Consider the following 26,388-nt stretch of genomic DNA (forward strand, 5'->3'; position numbering starts at 1 on the left):
TCATCTTCCTTAATGCTACTGCCTTCTCTCCAAGATTATCAACTGAGGCAGTTAGGTGGCCCAAGGGGTAAGAATATTATAGTCAAAGTCAGCAAGATCCAAGTTCAAATTCTGCCTCAGCGATTTACTAGATGTATGACCCTGGGCAAGACATTTAACATGCCTCAGTCACAGTTTTTCCATCTGTAAAATGGGGATAATAATATCACCGCTCTCACAGCGTTGTGTGAGCTTCCAGTGAGATACCATGCATGACACTTTGTATGCCAATAAAGTGTCTCCCTCTCGGTCTCTCCCTAATTCTAACTATTGTCATTATCTCTGATTTATCCTGTCTACACCTTGTTTCTATGTAATTGTTTACTCAAAGTCTACCTCAAAAGACCTTCATGAACTCCTTGAGACTAAGGACTATTTTTTGCCTTTCTTAGTAACTAGCCTGTAGCACCATAAATACATTACTCAATAAAAGTTAATAAATACTTTACTTCGAATAAACATTTTGTCCTCTACTGGTGCTAATAAGTAAGTATTACTCAGAGAAACAAGCTGATACCTGCATATTCTTACTCTGGCATGTTTATGGCAACAAGGTTATAAACCCTGAATACCAACACGGCCAATTATGTCATGCTACCAATTTAATTTTTTACTACTTCTCACTTAATGCATTCGAAGACAGTCTCTCTCCTTTTATCTACTACTCCAGTCTTTGAAACATGTCCAAGAAAGGGTTCAGCCCGAGGATTGTTTAACTTAGCTCATCTCTGGTGAAGAAAGTAGCAATACAGTCACAGACGTCGGCTGAATTGAAGGACAGACAAGTCAGCTCGCTGAATCAAATGGGGAAAGTTCAAAATGACCCCTTACTCTCCCAATCATCTCTCTTCTGGCCTCTCTTTCTTTGCAATACATTTCCCCACTAATTCTCTGATTAAATATGAAATTTAACTGCTGGCTAGATAAGACTCAGAATTAACGTATCAGTTGGGTGATTTTTTAAAGCGGACAAATAAGTAATGAGATCACTGAAGCCCACTTCAGAAGTAGAAAAGATGCAGAAGTCATCTAGTCCAAACCCCTCATTTTACAGACGAAGAAATTAAAGTCTAGAAAAAACATTAGCAACACTAAGACAAGATCACATAGCTGGTTCAGTGCTCAGGTTCAAGACTTGAATTCAGAAGACCTTCCAGAGGGACTCTTGACATCCCTCCAGGGCCCACAGCCTCAAAATACCAGAGTCAGGATTCGAACCCAGGTCCTTGAAACTCCCAAATCACAGCTGTTGTCACAATATCAGCTGTCTTTCTATTCAGAAGATAAAATAGCAATTGTCTAACATCCCTCTGATATAAGATGTCCAAAGGAAAATTTCACCTTTAAAAAACAACTTCTCTGGTTAAAACTAAATCCCTCAGCACCAATGATCTACAATTATGCCAAATGAAAATCCCTTCTAATAACATACAATCAAGTTTTCATTTGATGCCTCATCGAAACAGACAGCCAACTCTGGCTTCTCAGCAGAACACAAGCTGTAGTACAACCTAGATGGGCAGGATGAGACAGACAATGTCTGTCTGTCTGACCTAGTCTGAGGACAGCTCAGTTCAGAGAGGACCCTGGCTAGGTTAGCCATGAGGATATTTTTCAGCCACTACCCCCTTCAAGGGCCATCTACTAAGAGGGAGAGAGGTAGCAATCCCCAAAATCACAGTAGGTAGCCATCTTCACAATTAAAGTAAGGCAGGACTGAGATGGCGGAACTGAAGTAAGAGATAATAAAAACTGAGACAAATGAAGTAGAATGGAAAAAAGTACTGGATTTGGGATCAGAAGACCTAGGTTAAAATCCCACCTCCAACACTCATTACTGGTTTAATCTTGGACAAGCCAACTAACTTCTCTGGGCCTCAGTTTCTTCCTTGGTAAAATGAGAGGGTTGGCCTAGAGGATGTCTAAGGTCCCTTTCTGACTTTGAATCTATAATCCTGTTTATCTACTGAAGGCAAAGATTTAAAATCTCCAGGTTACTTTAAAAACTTGTTACAAAGCACATTCACCTCTTTATTCATCTAAATCTCACTGTTACCCTATTACTGTAGCCTTAACAATCACCTCTGGGAAGGGAACAAGGGGGCATGCTCAGAATTCTTTTAACATTTTCTTCAATCTAGGAGATCAATAAAACAGGTAAGTCAAACCATGATTTGTAGTCCTTTTTTGATTTCCAGAGTATAAATAAATGTTCATGGTGAAAATTTAACAGTCTACTCTCCAATAAGAGATGGCTCCAGCAGATCCCTGGATCTGCTGGAAATGTACAGTGAGTATTATTTTGCAGATGAGAAAACTGAGGTCTAGCAACCCTAAGTAATCCAAGTTCAGAAGTTTAGTACCCAAGTTTAACCCCTGAACTCAAGACTCCAGGTCTGTGGCTCTTTCTACTACCCCTAATCCTGCCTCTCTTTCTAAGGGTGATCACAGATTCATAGATTTAAAGCTGGAATTTTAAGAACTTGGAGGACATTCCAGAATCATTAATCAAGAAACAGAAGGAACCTCAGAAGCCATCTAGTCTCATTCATCTTATAGATGAGGAAACTAAGGTCAAAATAAACAATCTAAGCCAGAATTTGAATTCAATGCTTCTAACTCCGAATCCAATGCAGTTTCCCCAGCATCTGCAATGCCAGTCTTGTTCCTTTTCAATATTAATCCCACCTTCCCACCCCTAGTATAGGAAATCCACTTAGCCCCCCGCTCTATATTCTCACAGATTAAGGCAAGAAACTATTATGAACCTAACAGGGCTGTGGGCCTCATTGCCTCTCTTCAGAAAGAGCCATCTCTCTCGGTTCTGTCATTTCCAAAGCCAGCCTTTCTGCGACGTTATTTCTTTACTTTTGAGTCCTAACACTGCATGCTAACTTGAAAAATGATTAACTCTCATTCAAATACCTTTCCAATTCTGCAGAACACTGATAACACTGCAGCCACCTTCAATCACGAACTGAACCTGCAATAATTTCAGAGTAATGAACTTCTGCTATCTGAATTTGGTGTTTCCAATGTGTTACTGGTAAACCTAGCACAAGACTCAAGGAGCCAAGAGATGACATGAAAGGAAAAGAAGGAAAAATAGCTTCAAAGCCTTAGAAAACAGATGACTAGGATTTTGTAGGGGGAAAGGAAGTATGTCTGCAGCTGGAGTTGAAGAAGATGGAATTTTTAAAAACTGCATCAGACAATATGAGTACTATGGAGGAAGACGCTGCTGTATGTATATAAGAAAGATCAGAAGACCAAGGCTCCTTGGACTGATCTAAGTGTCAACCACCCATGCAAATCACACTAAAACATGGAGGTGGGTGGTGTGGTTTCTTTAATTACCATGGAGATGCCAAAGCACTGTAATTTTGAGATTACAGTTCTGCCATCTCAGGAGGCGCTGCTGGGAAAACAGTTTTCTTTAAATGCTACACCCATTCAACAGTGGACTAGTCATGTTCTCAAGTTGGAAATTATTTCCTACTCCCAGAAGAGTAGTCCACGTTTAAGGGTCAAAAATACCAGTTTTGATGTCAGGAGGGTAGACAGGTCTGGTGGTTGAGGAAGCTTACAGGATTATAGATTTAGAACTGGTAGAGATCACAGGGTTGATCCAGTCCAATTAAAGATGAAGAAATGGAGGAAAACAGATCCTAAGTGATTTTCCTAGGGTCATATAAGAAAGTTAAAAGGTAGAGTTATGAATTGAACCCAGGTTCTCTGTCTCAAAAAGAGCTCTCTCCCCATATCAACCCATAATTCCATGTCCCTGAATGCTACCTGTATGGAGGTACTGTAGCCAGGGCAAGTCTAATTTGGGGCAGAAAGCAGCGTAGAGGAGAGGAGGGCTCTATTTTCTCCAAGGTCAAAGGTCCCCTTCAGCACATAATACACCTTCCTTGATGCCCCAATTTAGCCCTATACAATGCCCAGATTCCTTCTGAAAGTACCCTATTTTCACTATCTCAGCTCCCTAAGCATTCACTTATTAAAAGTAATGAAATATTAACAAAGAGCCATTTGTAAAAAAAAAAAATTGAGACTGTGGAAAAAAATGAAGCAATTCTTTAATGAATCTCTCTTTTCTTTCACCCACTTTCCTGCCCAGATGGGAAGTGTGAATAATGAAAAAATAAGTCAACATGTGGCCTCTTGAGGCATTTCCTGAACCTTTAAAAGAGCTACTTCCAACCTTCCCTTTCAGCCTGAACAAAGTGAACTATGTACACTTCTAGCCAAACTCCCAGTTTAATCAGCACCTCCTCTGGGGCCCTCAACTCCAGCTATTGCTCAGACAGCCTCAGAAAGAAGAAATGCCCCACTGGATTCCTCTTCCACTCACCCAGAAAACAATGTTGTAGCTAAACAGGAGATATTTGTACCAACAGCTGACTTCAGCATTAGAATATCTGTAATAGTGCATCTTCTGGAAAACAGGGCCTGCACAGAAAGAAGAAAGAAATGAGTTAACAAATTACATTTAAAAGCTTCTAACGCCCAAACCACCAGTCCATTCCCGCAACTATAGGAGATCAAAGGGGAGCCTAAAATAGAAAAGAAAAACTCACAACCAGCTAGCCAGTGAGTCACTCCATGAAATTAAAATGAAGGAAACAGTTCAATTGTGTGAATTTACTTTAGTTGGTAACAGATTGGGGAAAGAGGGAGGCATGCCAGTCTGGGCACTGGCTTCCTACCAATGCCAGATATAAGTATGAGGGGAACAGATTCCGATGTGGCTTTCCAAAAGGAAAAAGGATTAAGAAATAATTAACTGTCTTCATTAACCGGAGCAGAACTGTTATTGTTCAGTTGTGTTTAACCCTTTGTGACCCCTTTTGGGGTTTTCTTGGCAAAAATACTGGAGTGGTTTGCTATTTTCTTCTCCAGCTCATTTTACAGATAAGTAAACTAAGGCAAAGAAAGTTAAGTGACTTGCCCAGGGTCACACATTTATCAAGTATCTGAGGCTGGATCTGAACTCAGGAAGATGAGTCTCTCTAACTGTAGGGGCCAGCCTTCTATCCACTGCATCACCTTGCTGCCTGCCCTCAGAGAACAATGGTAAAGGCTGTCAAAACAGAAATGGAGGGCAGAGATAACAGCTTAGAAAGAAAAAAAGAAAGATCAAGATGGGAAATTATGACGGAAAATTCCCCAAGTTCTCTTCCTGTGGCTACTAAGAAGACAGCATGCTCCCTAACTTCATCAGCTTACATCTGCTTTGTTCCCTTGCTACTATACTAACAAGCTAATCTGCGGGTTAGTTTCCAGTCTTGCTCAATCCTGTATCTTTGCCTCTGAGTGAGTATGCTATGAAAGGTGCCATTGCAGAGGTTGCGGTTCAGTCATTTTTCAGTCATGTCTGACACTTTGTAGCCTTACCTGAGGTTTTCCTGGAGTAGTTTGCCATTTTCTCCTCCAGCTCATTTTACAGATGAATAAACTAAGGCAAACAGAGTTAAGTGACTTGCCCAGGGTCAGACAGCTACCAAGTTATCTGAGGCCAGATTTGAACTCAGCAAGTTCAGTCTTCCTCACTTCTATCCACTGTACCACCTACCTATTCCAGAGAATCTGAGTTCAAATCCCAGCTCAGTCACTTATTTCCTGTGCGTCCTTAGACAAATGCTAATTCTTATATCTGTGTCTCTGACCATGCTGAGTGCACTGATGATAAGAATTAGAAGACCTAAGTTCAAATCCTAGCTCAGCTGTTTATTTTACTTGTGTGATCTTGGAAAAAAATAATCACTTAACCTCTCTAGGCTTCAGTTTCATCTTTAAAATAAGGAGTCTGTAAGGCTCCTTCTAAATCTACATCTATGATGTAGAACACTTTCTCTCCCCAGTCCTCCCCACCCCTACCCCATATTTGCTTTCCTATTAATCTATGGCCCCCAGTTTCCTCATCTATAAGATAAAGAGGTTGGAAAGGTCCCCTTACAGCTCTCAGGTCTTTCATTTCCTTGTAAAATGTGCTTAGAACTCACTTATCAAAAAAACAAAACAAAAAAAAAACTTCTCAGATTAAAGAATGACCATCCACTGAACACTTCTGCAACTTAGCCTGCATTATATTAACCATCAACTAAGGATCACATCATGTTGTCACATGAAGGGAATCTTAAAAATAATGTAGTCCAGCCACTTCATTTTACAGATGAGAAAATGAAGCCCAGAGCCTTGCCCAAGGTCATATATAGCTGAAGGTGGAATTAGAATCCAGGTCTCCAGACTCACAGTTCAGCATTCATAGGATTCCATGATAGTGCCTCCCTCCTTGAATCTCCTTGAGAGAGCGAAAAACCAAGCATTATCTACTTCTTTTGGAGACACAAATTCAACCACAAGGGGCTCTCAGTGTTTTTCACTATGTTGGGAAGACTTGATGTCTACTGGTCCTGCACAGGTACTCTTCTCCTTTTTTAAAAAATATGCACAGTATTTTTTGCCTTGTAATAAAATCAATTTCTTTAAAAACAACTTAAAAACTTATTGGTTCTACAATCTTTAAACTTCATGAGGGTAGGACCAGTTTCCTTACTCAGCAGTGAATGACCAGAGCAGAAACTTGGGATAACTTTTTGAAATAAGACACGATTTACATCCAGAGAAAGAACTGACAAAAAGAAGTATGTACAGATTGATTTCTCATACACATACACATTTTTCTGTATCACTTCCAGGAATACTGTACGGTTTACCTTTCTCCACAGAATCCTTGAAGGCCACTACCAAGTTAATTAGTGATGCTTCTCCTAACCATGACGGTTCTGAAATTAGGCACTGTCTCTCACATTCAATGTAGGTGCTTAATAAAAGGGTCTTAGATTAAATTTGGGGAAAACAAAGAGGGTCCCTTAAATTTCCACATGGGCCAAGCTCTACTTCATAATTATGAAATAGCTTCATAAGCCTTCAAGGGCAGATCTCCCATAATCCCACTCACTCATTTCCTACCTAGTGCCTAAGGGAGATTAAAGGTAGGAAAGTTCAAAAGGACACCTGAGGTAAATATTTACAGAGTGGAGGAGGGGAGTGGGACCTAAGCAGGGCAGGAGACAGTCATCACCAAGCAAGAAAAGAAAAATCATCACAGCAACCTGGGCCCTGCAGGCTGAAGAAATTCTTTGGGGTAACTACAGAAAAATTCCTCTTGAATTCCACAGTAAGTCAGGATATTTGTAATGCTTTAGAAAACCAGAGGCATCCTAGTACTAATCTTTACATTCTTTCCCAGAGAAGGGCGCTTAAGTGTCTCTGTGCCAATAATAGTCCACTCTTCATCCAACAGTAAAGAATGATGAAGATGAACTGAGAAAAACTTTCAATCCTTCAAGGACCTAAAATTCCATTGACCTGAATGGCAATTACCTTCATGGACAAAGACTGCAGATAACCCATGATTCAAGACTCTCCCCAGGAAAGAAGGAAGATACACAGTCCATTACCAGGTTCGTGTGATACTCCTTTTTTCAACTCAGGATCACTTCTAAAGCAAGATGACTCAAAAGTGGTGCTTTAGTGGACATGGCCTGAAACATGGGGGAGTTCAGTTTGGAAATTCTCATCACCAGAGCAGGTTACAACACACCTACACCTATGATCTAATACATGACTCCTAGGCAGCTGCTAAGATACCGAGACGCCTACTTGTCCAGGGTTACGCCAATAAAAAGTGTCAAAGGAAGATCTGAAACTAGGCCTTCTTACATCCAAACCCAACACTCTCTCCACTGTAACACACCACTTTGCGCAAAAAGTCAATAAGAAAACAATCCCTCTGAGAAAATAATTGCTCCTTCTTTTTTTGTGGTAACAAAGAACTAAAAACAAAGTAGATGACCACGAACTGGGTAGAGAATGACTAAAATGATGGTACATGAATATATGGAGCTACTATGACATAATGCCATAAGACATAGTGGATATTAAGAATTGAAAGATATATAGGAAGCTTTATATAAAATTATGCAAAAATAAAAGCCAAGAAAACAAAATTTAAGTTGTTATTCAGTCACGTTCAATTCTCTGTGACTTCATTTGAGGTTTTCTTGGCAAAGACACTGAAATGTTTTGCCATTTCTTCCTCCAGTTCATTTCATGGGTAAGGAAACAGAACAAGCTTATGTGACTTGCCCAGGGTCACACAGCTAGTAAGTGTCTAAGGCTGGATTTGAACTCATGAAAAAGGAATCATTTCTGGTTTGAAGCCTAGTGCTCTATCCACTGCACCACCTAGCTGCCCAAAATACAAGTTACAATATAAATGTAGAACACAACAACAAAAATTGAATGCTGTGTAACAGAAAATACACCTCCTTCTATTCTTTGCAGAGGTTGGGGCCTCAGAGGCCTAACTGATGTGTTGGAGATTTTGCTGACCTACTTCCACTCTTTCTCTTTACACTTAGTTATGAGGCCTCACTTGCTGGATAGTATGAAATGAGAGAGAGGGAGAGAGAGAGAGAGAGAGAGAGATATGTATGTGTGTATGTGTGTATGTGTATATGTATACATATGCCCTCATACACATTCACACACACGTACACACACATAAAATGGGATATATTCAGAAATGAAGAAATAAAAGCAAGCAGCATCAACTAAAATATATTAAAGAGAAAATAAGCTTCTTAGTGTTTTCTGGACTAGATAAATGTTCAAGGCCAAGTTAGGTTATTTGGCAGAGTGGAAGAACAGAGATCTCGACATCCAGGAGACTTGAATTCAAGGCTTGGCTCTAACAGAGAGGTTGTTTGACCTGTCTTAAGTCTCAGTTCTCTTCATCTGTAAAATGTTGAGCATTACAGTATACTAGACCAGTGAGGTCAAATTCAAATAGTAACAGATCCCTGAAGGGGCATATTGACTTAGAAAATCGCAAATTAACATGATCTATATTGTGTATTTATGTATTTTTGTCAAACATTTTCCAATTACATTTTAATCTGCTTTGGGCTATACCAAGGGAGCTTGGATAGAGGAATGTTAAATAAACTATCCAGACCTCTATCCAGGGTTAAAAACACAAACAACAAATAAAACCAGTTAAAGGACTAAGCCCTTAATAATACACAAGGTCAGTTCAGGATGCTTAGAAGATCTGACAGGACCCAGTCCAGAATAGCCCCAGAATGTCCCTCTCTATCTCACAGTAAGCTCTAAATTGAGCCCGAGAAATCCTCTGGACAAACAGCTTACTTTCTAATGTTTAAAACAAACGAAAAGTAAAGGTCCTTGAATATATCACACAGTCAAATGAATTCGCCATCAAGAATGCTCTGAATAAAGGACCTTGCTACAGAGATATGGTACTGTTTGATAAAGGCAGACCGGGATTAGAGAGAAAAAAAAAACATACATAAGGTCAGGAGAACAGAGAAAACAGAGAGAAAGCAGAAAAACACAAATATACCTGACGAGATTGAATAAAATACCTGTATGTGTATACAGTAGAATCAGTTTGACCCAGTAGAAACAGCCCTGGATTTCCAGTCAGGAAGATCTGAGATCAAATTCTACTTAGATACTGTCTATGTGATCTGGGGAAAAACTACCCCCCTCTGAAGCTGCTGGGGCTGGAGAACTCACAACTGGCATCATTTGGGGGGGGGGGGGGGAGCACTCTCTCCAAAGGGAAATCTCAACAAAAACTCAGTGAGTTCAAAAACTTCCATGAAATCCTCCAAGGTATATGACATATCATGTAAGGGGACCACAAGGCCTGAACCCCAAGCCTCAGCAAGTGAAGACGGTATTTGTAGCTTTGGAAAAAGGCCATAACTTAAGAAATCTCTCTATGCCCAGCAGGATGAACTGGATTATTGATCTGGCCATTACAAATACCCAAGAAGAAACTCCAGACAAGGATTCCACTATAACTTTCAGGCTCAGTGGACTCAGAGGCAAATCAGACATGATAGTACCCATGTCTGAGGGTTGCTGTGAGCATCCCAAGAAATAAGAGGTACACAAAGTATTCTGTACACTTTAAGTGTGAACTATGACTACAGTGCCAGTTTTAGAAAAGGCAGATAAGCCATCAGTAAAAGCCAACCTTTGTTCACTCAGGTGTTCACATGGGCCTGAATGAACTTGAGATTAGAAGAGGGACATCCCAAAATCAAATCAATCATTCACCTTTCCTAATATCAGAAATATTGGAAAGATCATATAAGTGAGTATGAGAGAAGAAAAACAGTGCAGCCATTCAGAAAAGCAGCCTAAACGTCCATCGTTCAGGACCACATCTGAATCTGTAAAGGCAATTTACCAGTCCTACTTTCTGGCCCCCATACCAGGAGATAGAGCCTCCTTCCCGGCCCCTACAGAACTATTGTGAATGACTATCAAAAGAAGCTATATGCAGAGTAAAGAGCTGCTTATAACTATAAAGGGCTATATATAACACAAGCTATTATTATATAAAATAATAAAGATAGCCTCACTTCCACAAAGTCCTACTCTGATGCCTCATCTCAGCAAGATGACCCTGAGCTTGCAAAAAGGCAAGTTCTGACAGGCCCTAACAATCTGAAAAGACTAGAATCTGGGCCCATTTAAAGACTCCAACAAGACTGCAATATAATGGAAAGAGTCGTGACCCTGAATTCAGAAAAACCCAGTCAGAATCCCACCTCTGACGACAACTATCTTGTGTGATCTTGTTAAAGTTACTTTAACAGAACAAAGGGTTTGGAATCTAGGGCCTCAGAGATGCCCTCCAATGCCAAAGCTATGATGGGATCCTAAGGTCAGAGATACCCATCTCCAAGTTGACTAATGAATTTGTCAGTCACAACAACTCTCAATGACTATCTCCCTAAACCAGAAAGAGGCCACAATCGGCATTGTTGGGAGAATTATCTGTGTAGCATCCTCAAGGTCCTGAAATAGCTGCAGGAAGGGAAAAAAGGTCGGCAGACTTCCCTGCATTCTCAGAATAAGGTTTATGCAAAAATAGCCTCTGAGGGCTAAAGAGTGGACCTTTAATGAAACCACAGGGTCCAAAAAAAAAGGTGATTGTTTTGTTAGGCTGTAAAACAAAGGAGTGTTGCAAGCCAAAGATCTGGTCAGTTACAACTGAAAGATAACATCTGTCAGTATGATGACTGACCAAATACAAAGTAACACAGATTCCCAAATGAGCCCTGAAGGGCTACTTTTCTGGCCTATTTATTTGGTACCAGCCCCTCCAATTAAAATTCATGGACACATCCCAAGAGGGACTACTCAGCTCTCTGGAAAATGTCCTTTAAGAGGAAAAAAAAAAGTGCCCTGTGAGGTATGAAGCTTATTTTTACTTGCTAGCAAGACCTGCCCTGGCTACTCAGTGCACTCAACTGCCCCTCATCATTTAAAATAGTTTCTATCTGTGGTGAAGAGGAGAGAAGGAAGGTCACCTTTCAGTCGCAATGTTTTATATGGGTACTGATCAAGCCTTGAAAACTAATCATTCTGTAGCCAGCACATTTCTGAGGAAGGCAAGCCGGCAAATACATGAAGGTTAATGAATTTAAGTGGTTGCTACTGTGACATCAATTTAATACAAATCACGATAAAAATACTCTCTCAGAAGTCCTTTCACAGTCAGTAAGTGAAAGTATGTTCCCAGCACCCCCTTCATCTCAAATCCACAATGGAACTACCCAAAAAGCCTTCTTCTGATTTTGATACTGCTACAAGGTAACTCAGAGCAATCAGGTTGTAGAAAATTTTTTAAATTACAAAATAATAACCTGGAATTTTACATAGTTCTAGAGAATTTAGAACCTAATTGCTCCCTAACTCATTCTTGCATCTTAGTCCCATGGGTCAGTTAAGTGTGGAAAAAATGCTACAAAAGCCACAAAATATTTTCAAACCTCCTACACTGGGATCAGGGTACAAAGGAAAGAGAATGGACATGTTGAACTTGGAATCAAGGGATCTGAGCACAAATCCCCAGTCTGAGCTTGCTCCTGGTATGACCTTGGCCTAGTCCCATTTCATCTCCTGTGATCTTGGGTTTCCTCAACGGCAAAATAAGGGGGTTGGACCAGAGGGGCTTAGAGGTCTCTTCTGATCCTCTGATCTACGTTCCTATGGTACTCAGCAGTGCATTACTGACTACAACTGAGCTTGGTTTGTTGAATGGGCTATCCCTTCCTCCTTAGCCAACCATGCTTTCCTTTGTATGCATGTCTCATTTCTCACAGATGCAGGGTATAAGAAGCTGTTGGTGGTGTAGAGATTTTCCTCAGCTAATGAAACAGATCAAAAATTTACAGTAGTAGAGAGTTGGTTGACCAAAGCATTGAGCAGTTTGCAATCCATGATCATAAAGATAGTCTATGTCAGAGACAGGTCTTCCCGATTCCAAACCAGCTTCTGTCTAGTCTACTGCTGCCATGCTGTCCTCATTAAATCCTTCCTGTCTGGTTTCCACAAGTTTCTCTGCTTTTTGGGGTGATGACTCTATATAGTTCCTCACCCAATATAAACTCAAAACCAATGGTATCAAAGGTCTGGCTACTTTATAGATGGGGCAGCTAGGTAGTGCAGTGGATAAAGCACCAGTACAGGAGTCAGGAGGACCTGAGTTCAAATCTCACCTCAGACACTTGACACTCACTAACTGTGTGACCTTGGGCAAGTCACTTAACCCCAATTGCCTCATCCTGGGTCATCTCCAGTCATCCTGATGAATATCTGGTCACTGGATTCAGATGGGTCTGGAGGAGAAGTGAGGCTGGTGACCTCCACAGCCCTCCCTCATTTAAAACAAATTCAAGTTCAAGTCATGTCATCATTTCTCTGATGTCATGGTCTTCTTCGGCAATGAAGGACTAACACACATTTTACAGACAGTGAGCTTGCCCGGAAACCTACGCCCAGAAGAAAAAGAGAAATGAAACCTAGAGGAAACCCTTGGGAGACTTTATTTAAATCCATCATTGGGATCTCAATGTAATCCTGCTTAAAACCAAAACCTACAATTTTATTTAGTATGTGTTCCTACTTCACTATAATTGCCAATTCCCTAACACTTTAATATAGCTTTCCAAAGATGACCAATTGTTGTTCAGTCATTTTCAGTTATATCCAATTATTCATGACCACATTTAGGGATTTCGTGATGAAGATCCTATAGTGGTTTGTCATTTCCTTCTCTAGTTCTTTTAACAGATGAGGAAATTGAGGGTTAAGTGACTTGCCCAGGATCACACAACTAGTAAGTGTCTGAGGCCAGATTTGAACCCAAGAAGGTAAGTCTAGCTGACTCCTGCCCAGCCCCTAACTGCCCAACTATGAACATACCAAGTAAGAATAACAGCTGACATTTATATGGCAAGACTTTATGTCCCACACATTGTCTTGTCTAATCCTCACAATAGTCCTGTGAGGAGGGTGCTACTAATCTAATTATTCCCATTTTGATTGGTTGGTTGTTGTCCTTTGTTCTCCAAGACTACCAAAATGACATCACTGTGCTAGAGTCAAGCTTCAATGTGTCCAACCGTGGCTGATCAGACCAATACAGAATGCCCTACCACAAGTCAGGCACAAACAGTCCATGTGAACATTTGGGGTGGATACTCCAAATTTGCTAATCCTGCATTTCCTTTGAGCTGTTTCAGTTCTGCTTTGTTCATGCACAGCACCTTTTCTGCTGTGGGCATGCCATGCTGAGAGGTCCTGTACCAGTGTCTCCCATGTCACACAATCAATTCCAAAGCTCTTAAGTAAGACTTTGAGAATGTCTTTGTATCCCTTCTTCTGACCATCATGTAAAAGTCTTTTTGATAAGCATGTGTTTTACATTCAAACAACATATTCCCATTTTACAGGTATAGTGACTTGCCTATTATTAGACAGCTAGTAAGGGTTGGTGGCAAGATTCAAACCCAGGTCTCTCTATTTCAAGTGCAGTGCTTTTCCCTTTGCTGTGCCACTACTGCCCATCCTAACACCAAAATATGATCATTGAGCCACCTAGTATTTGAAATGCCTTGCTAAGTAGGTGAGGAGCATTCATTCTCCACCAATGACTACCTATGTATTTATTACCTTAGTAGCTATCATGGAAATTGCAGAGCTTTGGAACTAGAAGGCCCCTAAGAGATCACATATCCCAACAATTTACCCAATACAGGAATTTCTTCATCTAAGCAGCTGCCTTAACACCTCCAGTATGACATAGTTCACTATCTGACAAAGGACTACCATAAAAGGCTACCCCCCAGAAATGGAATAGGATGCAACTTGTTATTTAACAATAACATACATTGACAAAGTTTTTTAAGATTTCCAAAGCCCTTTACATGTTATTATCTCATTTAACCTCAACAGCAAAAAAAAAGAAAAAAATATGACCAGGAACTTTGGCACATCCTTCCCTGATGGCCATGGCTCCAATCAAAACTACCCCATGAGTCAACCAGGGGTGCCAGACATGAAAAGACTCACTAAGTCCCCTATCCTCTTCCTCTTCTTCCCAACAGGTTTAACTGGTTCCTGTTTAATGAAGAACGATTTGTCATTCTCTCAATCACCTCAGCTTAGAATTATTTGAATCATCTTTTACTATTCTCTTCCCCTTATCCATTATATCATCAAGTTACTAAGTCAAGCAGGTTCTTCCTTCAGAGAAATAATCTTTCTTTTTCTACTCCACTGACACCAGAATAGTCTGGGCCATGATCGCCTAGATTATTGCAATAGTGACTCCAATCCAGACTGGAAAACACTGTTGGATCATTTCTTTAAGGTGGCACAATGGACAATCTTGGACTTGGAGTCAGGAAGACCTGAGTTCAAATCTTGCCTAGGAAAATTAGTGGCTGGGTGACCCTGGGCAAGTCATTTAATCTCTGTCAGTCTCTGTTTCCTCAGCTATTAAAAGGATCATAATAGTCTCTACTGAGCAGGGTGGTTGTGAGCATCAATAAAATGATGTATGTGCTTTGCAGACTATGAGTTGAAACACAAATGTTAGCTATTACTGTTTATGACTCCTCTGAAACCCTCAATTATTCCCTCTTTTTTATTCTATTCCCATTTTGCTGCTTGACATTCAAGGCCCCTTCATAACCTGAACCCCACCTACCTCATGCCATGGGCTGCTTTAAGAAACAGCACAAAGAATAGAAATATAGCATTTGTTTAGGCTATGCTAGAGCAGAGTAGCCCAGGGAAAAGCCAAGGTCACGATTGGGGAAAAGGCAGACAACTTCTGAGCCAAAGAGAGTTACCAAAAATCAATAAATGACATTCAAGCAAACAGGCTGCGGGGAAGAGAGGGAGAGGAGGTGTCTAGGCCTGGAAGAGATGAGGCAAGTAGGCATGATACCACTCATGGCCCATATGACTTTTATGTCAAGAAGGCATAATGATCTCAGGCCCCTCAATTAAGGCCATCAAATCTTGGAAGACACTCCTGTGTCATATTTGTCTCCACCCCATTTTGGAGACAGTCACTGAGGCCAACCTGGCCTCATTTCTCCTCCTGGCTCTGCTTTCAACTCTCTGGACTTCACCGCTGTGCCCAGACTTCTCTTTCCCTTCATCCCTTGCTTTTTATCTCCATCTTAGGTGCTGTCTTACAATGCAAGCTTCTTGAAAGCCAGAATTTTCTTTTTACTTATCTTTGTATTCCCAGAGCTAACCAGCAAGAGTGCTTGGTATACAGTAAGTGTTTGATAAATGGGTGCTGCCTGACCGTCCCTTCCACAGTAAATGGCTGTTCAAACAGCCATCATTCCAGTGGTGGACAGGAGTGTGCCTGTCCCTCTAAGCTAGAAAGATGCATAATGCAAGCAGACATCCTTCCTTCTCCAGTCAGTTTCCCCACAGACTCATTCTCTCCCAGAAGGCTGAGTCACATGTGCCACCTCACTCCCCTCCATTTGTCCATCTGCTAAGGAGAGAAATGTACTCTCCTTCCTTGTGTTGGTTCAGGGGAAATATGGGGAATATGAAAGATCTATGCAGATTTTTTTTAAGTGTCAGAAATTCAGTCAAAATAAAGGCTGAAATGACTCCCAACCTTTTTTCAACCAGCTTGATGCCAACACAGTCCTTCAAGGCAGAGGACTATGAGCACCAAGGAAGTGTGTCCACTTGACAGGAAATGGAGGGGCTGTTTACTGAAATGTATCACTTTTCATCTCACCAGGACTGCCTACAAATGAAACAACTGAACATAATGCAAGCATGCCCCTGTCTCCGAGATTCCAGAAGGCAATTCCACATAAGGGAAGGGTTTAGTCAAACTGGGGTAGATAGCTGTCTCCCTGCTGCTAAATCAAGAGCATCCTGGATCACTGAATATTTGAAGTACTGTCTGCAAAGATGGGCAAGATATCACCTGTTCAAACACTGAAGACCAGTTTGGAGGGAGGGAAGAAGAGAGGAAGAAAGGAGGGGAGGGAGGGAGAGAGGAAGGAAAGAAGGATGGAAGGAAGGAAGGAAGGAAGGAAGGAAGGAAGGAAGGAAGGAAGGAAGGAAGGAAGGAAGGAAGGAAGGAATAGAGAGGAGGGAAGACAAATTACAATTCCCACCCAGCCTCCAACCCAGTTGTAACTGGGGGAGGGGGAAAGAGATGGACAGGGAATTGGGGGAAAGGAGAGGTTTATCATTTTCCTACAGTAGTTTCTCAGAATCTCCACCATTAGTCTATAGGCTGGGGTGAGATGAACAGAAGGAAAGAAAGAGCCAGAGAAAATCATATTTATATCCCCCATTTGATCTGACCCAGCACCTTCCTCCTTGCACCCCTCCCTGGGCCCTGTCCTAGAAATAGAATACACATTTATCCAGGTTTTAATCAGGCTAAAATGAACAAGTGGGCCCTTGGAAGGGAAAAATAATCATACAAAAAAGGAAATTTAGTGCATGAAGAGTGAGCTGGGAGGGTGATGGGTGTAGGAATATTACAAAGCCCAGCTCTGACTTTGTTTTGAATCTCAGGTCTTTCCCAGGACTAGCTGGTCCAGTCACCAACTCCTCCACCAGCAGCCTCACTGAGTCAGCCCCACCCTTCCCCACCCCTTTAGATAAACCTCAAAATTAAGCAGTGATCTTTCGGATTCTATCAGCTGAGCTTTTGGGGTAAAGGAAAGGGGGAGTGGAGGACCCTTGGTGAACATGATTCCAGGCAGAAGCTGATGTATTTTTTTGCCCAATCCAAGAAGAAACCAATAACAGTATAAAAGACAACCTGAAGTCAAGATCTCCAAAAGTAGAATACTGTCTTTCTCCTTTTCTGAAAGTAGCTGCTCTGCTAAAGTTCACAAAGTTTGTTAGTTATTAAAGAACAGACAAGCTATTTCTTTAAAACACAGATACACTTTTAAACCTTCAGGAATAGATTAGATTATATTGTCTTTGAGGGCAAGGACTCTTTTAGCCTTGTTTTTCTATTTCCTATCTACTGGTATGCAGTAGGTGCTTCATAAATGCTTGTTGAATTAATCTGAAAAAAAAAAAAGGTCCTCACCCCACTGCTCCCAAAAACAAGTTCCAAGAGAAAAAAAAAAGAAACTATGGCTGATAATTCATTCCCGCCTGCCCAGGGCTGAGCAGTCCTCAGAATTCACCATACTAAGAAGTTATCTGCTTTTAAAGCTACAGTATATCGCCTGGGAGACCCTCTTTCCCCAACCAAGGCATTTGTTGTCCTCTTACAGCTAATGCTTTTAAGTTTCTGAGTCCTGAAATTCCTCAATTCTACACAATTCTGTCCCCTCCCTGCCCTCCATACACACTTGGTCTCCAATCATTATGGATGATTCACCAGGAAATCTCTTCCAATTCAGGAACAAAGCAATCCCAGTGAGTCATGGCCCAGTAAAATTAGCGACTGCTTCTGGGTTTCTTTGTTTTATTGGAAATCCCTAGTGAGTTGGGATAAGGATGGGCAGGGCACCGGACTCTGTGCCTCACTCAATTTCAGACAAACTTTCCAGATGTCAAATGAATCAATGACCTCTCTTCTGTCATAGAAGAGGAGTTTCCAAGGCCAAGTCAGAGCACAGATAAACACTGATTCAGGAGAAAGTAGAGAATTGGGTTTGGAGTCAGGGGTGGGCTCATTAAGGAGTCACCACCTGTCCATTTATTAGCAATACCTAATAAGATGGCATCAGTTAAGTTTCCTTAAACCTTAGTTTGGACCACATGATCTCTAATGTCCCTCCCTACTAGCCTTAAATTCTTATGAACCTAGGAAATATGTTTCACAAATTTGATTTTTCCGAAAAAATGTCTAAGACAATATTTCTATAAATAGAATCATAAATTCTCCATAGATCTGACAGGTCAATCATAGCACACTCCCCTGATTTGCTTATGATATCTCCCAATCTGTCTAAAGCAGGCACTTATTTTGACCTTATCTTGGTATAAATATTTGATTCTAAAAAGCAAACTGAGCAGGGCAAAAGTTGTCTTCAAATTGCCAAAGAGTCATCATGTGGAAGAGGGATTAGGTTTACTCTGCCTACCATGACTTTATCAGGCTAGAAGCATGGAGGACAACCAAGTCACAGAAGAAAGACCAGAGATTAAATTCAACACTTCCTTAAAATGTACATCAAAAAATTAGGGAATTTGAGGCCTTTCCTAAGTCATTTGCTTATCTACTTTACCTTCAAAGGTAAAGATGAAAGTTCTGGAAAATCAGGAGAATTGGATTCTAAACTAATCAATATTTGGTATATACCTACTGGTTTAAGGATCTAAACCAAGAATTGAGTATGCAAAGACAAAATAAACAAATAAAGCAAGAACAAAGAACCTTTGCCCTCAAAGAGTTTACATCCTACAATATATAATCTAGTTTCAGTTTACTAGTCACTTTCTTTCTGAGGCCTCAGTTTTCTCATCTGAAAAGTCATCTACTATTTAAAAAATTCTTGGAATACAGTTATAAAGTGGAAATACCTCTAAAGTTACCTCTAAAAAACAAAGAACTCAGTAACAGTTCTCAACAATCCATCCAAATAAGCAATGATAAAAACTGAATTCACAAGAATAATGGGAAAACGTTTTAATATCATGATGACAAAATGCTTGGAGCTCAGGAAAGAGTCTAGGGCTAGATATACATATCTGAGAGTCATGGACACAGAGATTAAAGTTAAAAATCATCTGTGAAATGAGGGACTTGGAAGAAATGGCCTCAGAAGGTCTCCTCCAGATCTAAATCTTTTATTCTGAGATCCAACACACCATATAACTCTGATGCATCTGCCAAGACCTGATTAGCCATACCCACAGCACTTCTCTACCATCTCAACAAAGAATCCAAATCCAACCAATTATCTTGTCTTGGCAACATCACCACCAACTCAATGGGCACAAGTCGTCATATTGCCTTTTGGCAAACTGAGCCTGAAGAAACTTGGGGGAAGGAAAGGCTCAAGAAAGAATAGTTAAAAGTATTTCATTGGTATATGAAGTCAAAGAAACAGATTTTTAAAATATTAAAATATCTAATCTAATACCCTCATTTTTTCAGATGAGACAACTGAGGCCACCTAGAGAACTGAAGTGGCCTGCCCATCATCCCACTGCTCATTAGAGGAAGAGTCAAGACATCTCTTGACTTCCAGTACAGTTTTCTTACCACCATGCTATAATGACACTACTGAAAGGTTGTCTGTCTTTTAATACCTATTTTCTTTGGGCAGAAATGTAACTCTAACTAAGAGAAAACTATCAAAGACAGCCCGTAAAAAACCTGTTTGACTAGAACTCAATCTACCATCACACCTAGTAGAAATGTTCTGATTTTTAATGACAGGCTGACTTCTGGTTTGATAAGAACACCAGTGTATCCTGATTACCTACCCTAGTTGTAACAGATGGTATTCTACAAAAAACAAATGCCATGAATTATATCTTATCCTAAAGTATATCTTCTCTGGCCAAATTCTAAGTAATTCAAACGGCATAGACCAAGGCATGGTTATTCATCTGGTGCATGACTTTATGGTCCCATGGGGCATTCAGGACCTGGTCTCCACAGGTACCATCCCCAAAGATCAGCAGTGCCCCTGGGAAAACCAAGACTTGTTATTCACAGTGAGAATTTGTTATGCCTGCATATTTGTTACAAAATTTTGTTTTCAAATTGGGGGTTTGTAGGAAAGGACTATAATAAGAGGAGGAAAGATGGGGGGTGGAGAAGAGGAAAGAGGAAAAAACAGGGAGAAGGAGAGAGACAAGATAAAGAGAGAGAAGAGGGTCAAGAGAGGGAAGGCTACAAAAAAATCACAGAGGCCAGCTTTTAAAGTTACATGCTGAATTTATTATACAAAAAAAGTTATCATACACACAGAGATCTGTAGTTTCACATATAAATCTTTTTCTGTTCTACTGTGTATTTGGAAATGCCCATTTTATTTGGTGCTTGTTATGTTCAGCACATTAAAAATTAACTTTAAAAAAAAATAGTGGCAGGTTTCCAGTGATATGAGAGTCTCTGCTGTCTAAGAACATCAAAGAAAAAAAAGAGAGAGACTGGTTTACAATATACAGTTGAAGGGGAAAAATTCCATGAACAGATTTTTAAAATTCTTGCCTAATTAGGATAGTGGGCCACAGATTGTCATAAGAACATAATGTAATTTTCACACAGCATGCTTTTTCATACAGGCCAGATTCTGTTATATCCTACACAGAATAATCTGCCAGAATCAATCTATGATAAGTGAAGATGAAATGCCTACCATCCAACTAGCCTTGAGCATCTGGTTGTCTGTTTCATGGAATAATAGTTTAAGTCTCTGTGCCTGCCCTCAAGGAGCTTTTCCCTCTGTCCTGGAAGACACTCATGAACGTTTAACTAAAAAGTATGACTTCTAGGAACAAGGAACAATCCTTGAACAACCTAGGGATTGGGTCAAGCCAGGACCCCAAGGATGCAAAAGAGCAAGCAAAATTGGAAATGGAAGATTTATGGTAAAATACTGAGAAAAGAAGCTTAGGAGAACATGGTATCAATGTTCTAAGCAGTGGTGCCAAAAAAAAAACCCAAAAAAATACCCACAAACAAACGATCCCTGCAAGTACTATATCAACTTAGAAAACCACAAATTAACATTATCTATGTGGCACTGTATTTTTATTTATTTTGTTAAACATTTCCCAATTACATTTTAATCTGGTCCAGTACACTCCCAGTTGTTTGACAACTGTCTAGTAGATAATTAAGTGCTCCAGGAATTCAAATTCTTTAAGCAGTCCGTATATTGCCTAGTAGGGAAGAGGATAGTGCTGGGCCTGAAGTCTGGGAGACCTGAGTTCAAATTCAGTCTCATAAACTGTGTGACCCTGCAGAAATAAATTAAGCTCTATCTGCCTCAGTTACCTCAACTGTAAAATGAGGACAATAACAGCACCTACCTCCCAGGGTTCTTGTGAGGACCAAATGAGATAGTATTTTTAAAGTGCTTAGTGTAATGCCTGGCATTTAATAAATGCTTGTTTCCTTCCTTCTTAGTTCAGAGGTCCCTAACAGTTTTTGTGTCACAGACACCTTTGACAATCTAGTGAAGCCTATGGACGCCTTCTCAAAACGTTTCCAAATACATAAGAAGAAAGACAAAGAACCGCAAATGAAATCAATTATACTGAAATACAGTTATCGAAATGTCAAAAACAAAAACCCAAGGTTTAGAACCTCTGGCCTACTGCTTGACAACCATTTTGGCATGCTAAGCTTTTCACCATAAAGTTTTTTGTTATAACTGGATTAGACCTCTATACCTAATGTCATTTATAACCCATTGTTATAATGTCATAATGTCATTTATAACAGAGCCCATTTGTAGTTAAATCGATACCTTTTACTCCCAAAATATAGATTGGGGCAGATTGGGGGTGGTTTCCAATGAGTCTAACTATGATTTTTTGAAGTCAAATTCTGCTGTGTATAGTTCTTTGCAAACTTTAAAATCTTATGTGTTGGTTATTGATACTACAACTATAATTATTACAAGGATTGTTAATTTTAAACAATGGTGTCTCTCTCTTTTTTTTTAAAGCTTCAACTTGACACCCCTTTTCCTTAGAGGAATCTCTAGCTATGCAGTGAAACAACTCTGACCAGTCTCTCGATCCCATCTCAGGCCAAGGGCCCCTCTGACACAACACTCTAGTGAAGAATTATCTGATGGGTACTGTACTTTGGCCTACTTCTAAAGGACACAGAAAGGGCCCTGTAACAAATGCCTCAGAGTTAGGGAGTCTTTAAGAAGTTGCAGCTATTAAAAGCTTAGGCTGTCAAGGAGAAAAAAATAAATAAATAAAAATCGAGCACATTTAGAATATCAGAGGAGTAAAGAGAAAAAAAAATGTCAAGACCTAGAGGAAAACCAAACCCAGATGACAAAAACTCAGAACTGCAAAAAGCCCAGATCCCAAAAGAAGGCTAAAAATGACCTATCTTTGACATAAAGAGATGCCCCAGAAATGAGTAATAATTAAGATGGCACTTAAGACAAGAAACGAGAGGCTCAAATTTATTCTTTTTTTTCCTCCTGCAAAAATATTATATAAGTTATAATCCTGAGATTCATCACATAGTGAAGAGAGCTGCTCTTGGAGTTAGTAATTCCTGGGTTCAAAGTCTGCCTCTCAACATACCAGCTTTGTGATGCCAAGGCAAGTCACCTCACTTCTCACTCAGTGCCCAGGATAGCTTCAGATTTACCAGGGGAGAAAAAAGGACAACTTTCCCTACCTAGGAGTTTCTTCCATCAATGAAATCACAGGTCCAGTTCAAATTTCTAATGCTCAATAACTTGACTTGCAAAAACTGTTATTTAAGCAACACCAAGAACAATTTCAATATGCTTTCCATTCTTCTCACTCCAGCAGTTATTCCCATTACCTCCTTCTGAAAATCACCAGGGTTTTTAATTAATGTGGATCAATTCATCAGCACCCCCTCCCAGGGGGAAATTGAGACACAGTGGGTGCTAAGTCTCCTGCAGAGTAGTAGCCCACAGGTGAGTTCAACAGGGAATACAGTTACAAGAATCACTGGCAGAAGGAAGAAGGAAGGGAGGGGGAGGAACCATAAATTCAAAGCAAGACTGAGATCCAGGGAAAAGACTTATTTTGCCTTATTAATCAGCATGTAATCAAATCAATTCAAGTCTAGGCCTCCTAGAAAGAGAACACAAGCACAGGGCTTGAGAATGTTTATACGTGTGTGTCTCTGATTTTCTTGAGTTTACAGATGACAAATAAAACCTCTTATTTAGCATTTTAGAAACGAAAAGCTCATCTTGTCTCCTCTCTCCCACCCCAACTTTAATTTAACAAAGGGTCAAAAGGTAACAAAATTCAAAGACATAAGTAGAGCAATAAAGAGAAAGTTATAGCAAGGATATCAAGAAGACAAGAGTTCAAAATCTGTCTCAATTACTAACTGTGAAGCCCTGGACAGGTCACTTAACACACCTAACCTCAGTTTCCTGATCGGTAAAATGAGGATGACAAATATCATCTATTTTAAAGGGTTGCCAGAATAAAATTAGGTAATGGTTTTGCAAAACTTCAATCACTACATTATTTCAGAAAACACAATAAAATAAAGCAAGATTCAGATAAATCCATCTGTCCTATCCAGAAAGTACTATGGTCTCTAATTCTTGCACTTTTTAAAGTGAATTCAAATTAACTCTTGTCTTGGGAGACTTAAAAATTTTGTGACATTATCAGAAATAAATGCGGATTATCCCAAAGACAATGGCCAACTGAGCCCAACTAAAGAGGGGGCTCTGAAAAGTGCAGGGTAAATATTCAAGTAGGATTTGTTCTATGAAGTTTGGATTCAGTAAAAGGGCCATACTTGAGGACCTAGAGGGTCACATGTGGTCTCGAGGCTGAAGGTTCCCCATTCCTGGACCAGGCTATTTTCTCTTCCCATCATACATGTTTCTTTGATGATATTTTTTACCCTTTCTTCAAAGTTCCATGTTGAAACCTGTTCACTGTCACAATGTACTGTGAACCAATTGCCTCTGGGTAACACCAATGTGATCTCAATGCCATATGACAATACCATAGGAATGTTAGTGCCATCCTGTGAAAATAAAAAGTAAGATCCGGAACACAGATGTATAGCCATGGCGGCAAATGTCAGCAGATTGCAGTTTCAAACACAGATAGCTACAAATTCTACAGTGTTTATCAGAACAAAGGAGATGGCCAGTCATGAAAATAAGAGGGAAAATTAGGGTTTCACTGAAGGCTAGTTCAAATTCAGCTCATTTCTGGGTGACATGACATTTTAACAACAACCCACCTTACATGGGACAACTTTATTATGCCTATCCAGCCAAAAGGGAAGGAAGGGAGAAAGCATGGACACTAGGGACTGAGAGAAGGAAATCCACAATAGGAGGAAGCAGATTAAACACTTGTGGAAAGCACAACTTTCCATAGCAACTCCCACTCTCCAATCCAATACAATGAAAAAGGCCAAAACAGAAAGAAATGTCTGAAGACTATTACAGATGGGTGCAAACTAGCAGGGATACTGCAGGGACTTGAACACAGGAAGACCAGAGTTCTAATCCTACCTTAGAAATTGTGACCTCGGACAGATCACCTACCTCTCTGTCCCTCAATCTCATCATCTATAAAATGAGGATAATAACACATATCTCACAGGGTTGTTGTGACCATTAAATAACATATGTTATTTGCTTTGCAAGCCTTTAAGTACGCTAGTATAAAAACGCTAACTATTATTTCAGGTTTTGTCTCTGAATTCTTGAGCTCCTAGCATAGAGCCTTGCACACAGTAGGTGCTTTTAAAATGCTTCCTGTATTAATGCTATTATTTAAACCTAAGCAGACAGAAATATTTTTATTCAGCCATTTTTCCTTCATGTCCAACTCTTCGTTGACCCCATTTGGGGTTTTTTTTGGCAAAGATAAGTTTATCATTATCTTCTCCAGCTCATTTTACAGATGAGAAAACTGAGGCAAACAGGGTTAAGTGACTTGCCCAGGGTCACACATCTAAGTAAATGTCTGAGGCCAGATCTGACCTCATGAAAATGAGCCACCCAGCTGTCCAAAATATACAACAGTAAAAACAAAAACAAAACCCACCTTCTGCAACAACATGGCAAACAATTTGTTGACCTTCATCTGCTGCTATCAGAGTACTTTATCACAATTCTTTCCCCTCTGCCCGGCCAGAACCTCATGAGTCATCATTATGAAAATGGGAGGGAAAAAAAATCAAATTAAAAAGTAAAATTTTTGTTCCCCGGTAGAAGGAACTTTCAGACAAAGAGAAAACTCTGTTCTACTAGCAATCAGATGCTCAGCCCTGGAGGGAGTGAAGGGGAGGGGGGGGCAGGGCTGGGAGGAGGAGGTTTTGTTGGGATCCTAGCACATTCAGGGCTGGCATTCCTTAGCAATCAGCCAGAAGATTTATGTCACAAGAGCTTCATTCAAGCTACGCCCAAGAGAAGGCCTTTATTGTGTTCGGGTGCAAGAACACAGGAGATCTGGTAACAAAGAAAAATGGCTCTTTCCCCGGGCCACAGACTGGGCCAGGCTGGCCTGAACAACTCTGCTGTGATGGTTCTGCCTGCCAGCAGAGCCTTTTCTGGTAGAGAGGGGGACTTGAGTGGCTTTTAAAAGGGGGACACAGCACACTGGGCACCCAAGCACAAAGCAAGGATGGATGGCTAGAGAAAGAGAGAGAGATCGAGGGCACGCTTTTGGCCCTTGCCCAAGCGCCACAGCTGAGCCCTGGAGCCCCGGCTGGGCACTCCATCGCCAAGATACCAGCTGCTGTTTGCCAGCCTATTTGAAAGACAAGTCTTGGTCCCAAAGCGAAGCAGAAGACCAAAGATGAAGATGGGGGCAGAGAGGGGGAAGGCCTCCCAAGCTGGTTTCCTTGGGGAGTAGGGTGGGGTGTTCACACTGTGGAGAAAGAAGTTCAACAAAAACCAGGCTGAAGAAGGCAGATGGCAGGCAGGTGGTGGTTATTTCTCGCCTCCCCCCTCCTCCTGCCCAGCTGGTAAATAGGGTCATGAGAAACTTTTGTCAACTGTCTCCACAGAAGAATTTGGTTCCCCGGTGGGGAGATGGGGGTGGAGAGGGGGTAGCTCAGGGGAGGGTTGCTGAGACAAGCTTAGTACCCTCTAGGGAAGGAGCCCACCGAGCAAACTATGCAACTAACAAAAAAAGAAAACAGAAAACATCCAGATTTCACCAACTGAGGCTTCTTTGCCTGGTAGGCATAAGGCACACAAAGGCACCTATCTTAAGAATCATTTTAATCACATCTGGCTGGAGAATAGAAAACAA

General features: G+C 40.6%; 1 protein-coding gene across 2 annotated transcripts in view; it reads right to left on the reverse strand.

Moving 5' to 3' along the window:
- TSPAN14 (tetraspanin 14) overlaps positions 1–26,388 on the reverse strand; it is a 79,554-nt gene that overhangs the window by 32,604 nt on the left and 20,562 nt on the right. Inside the window, exons 1-2 of one of the 2 annotated variants that reach the window (XM_072627978.1) lie at positions 4,623–5,762; positions 4,397–4,494 (exon numbers count right to left, since the gene is read on the reverse strand). In XM_072627978.1, the coding sequence (XP_072484079.1) occupies positions 4,397–4,477 (81 nt within the window). In that variant the 5' untranslated portion in view covers positions 4,478–4,494; positions 4,623–5,762. Of the gene's footprint in view, positions 1–4,396; positions 4,495–4,622; positions 5,763–26,388 lie in introns of those variants that run through there. The other variant, XM_072627977.1, reaches the window with a different exon arrangement.

Source organism: Notamacropus eugenii, chromosome 1 (assembly GCF_028372415.1).
Source record: "Notamacropus eugenii isolate mMacEug1 chromosome 1, mMacEug1.pri_v2, whole genome shotgun sequence".
In the NCBI taxonomy this organism is placed as follows: Eukaryota; Metazoa; Chordata; class Mammalia; order Diprotodontia; family Macropodidae; genus Notamacropus; species Notamacropus eugenii.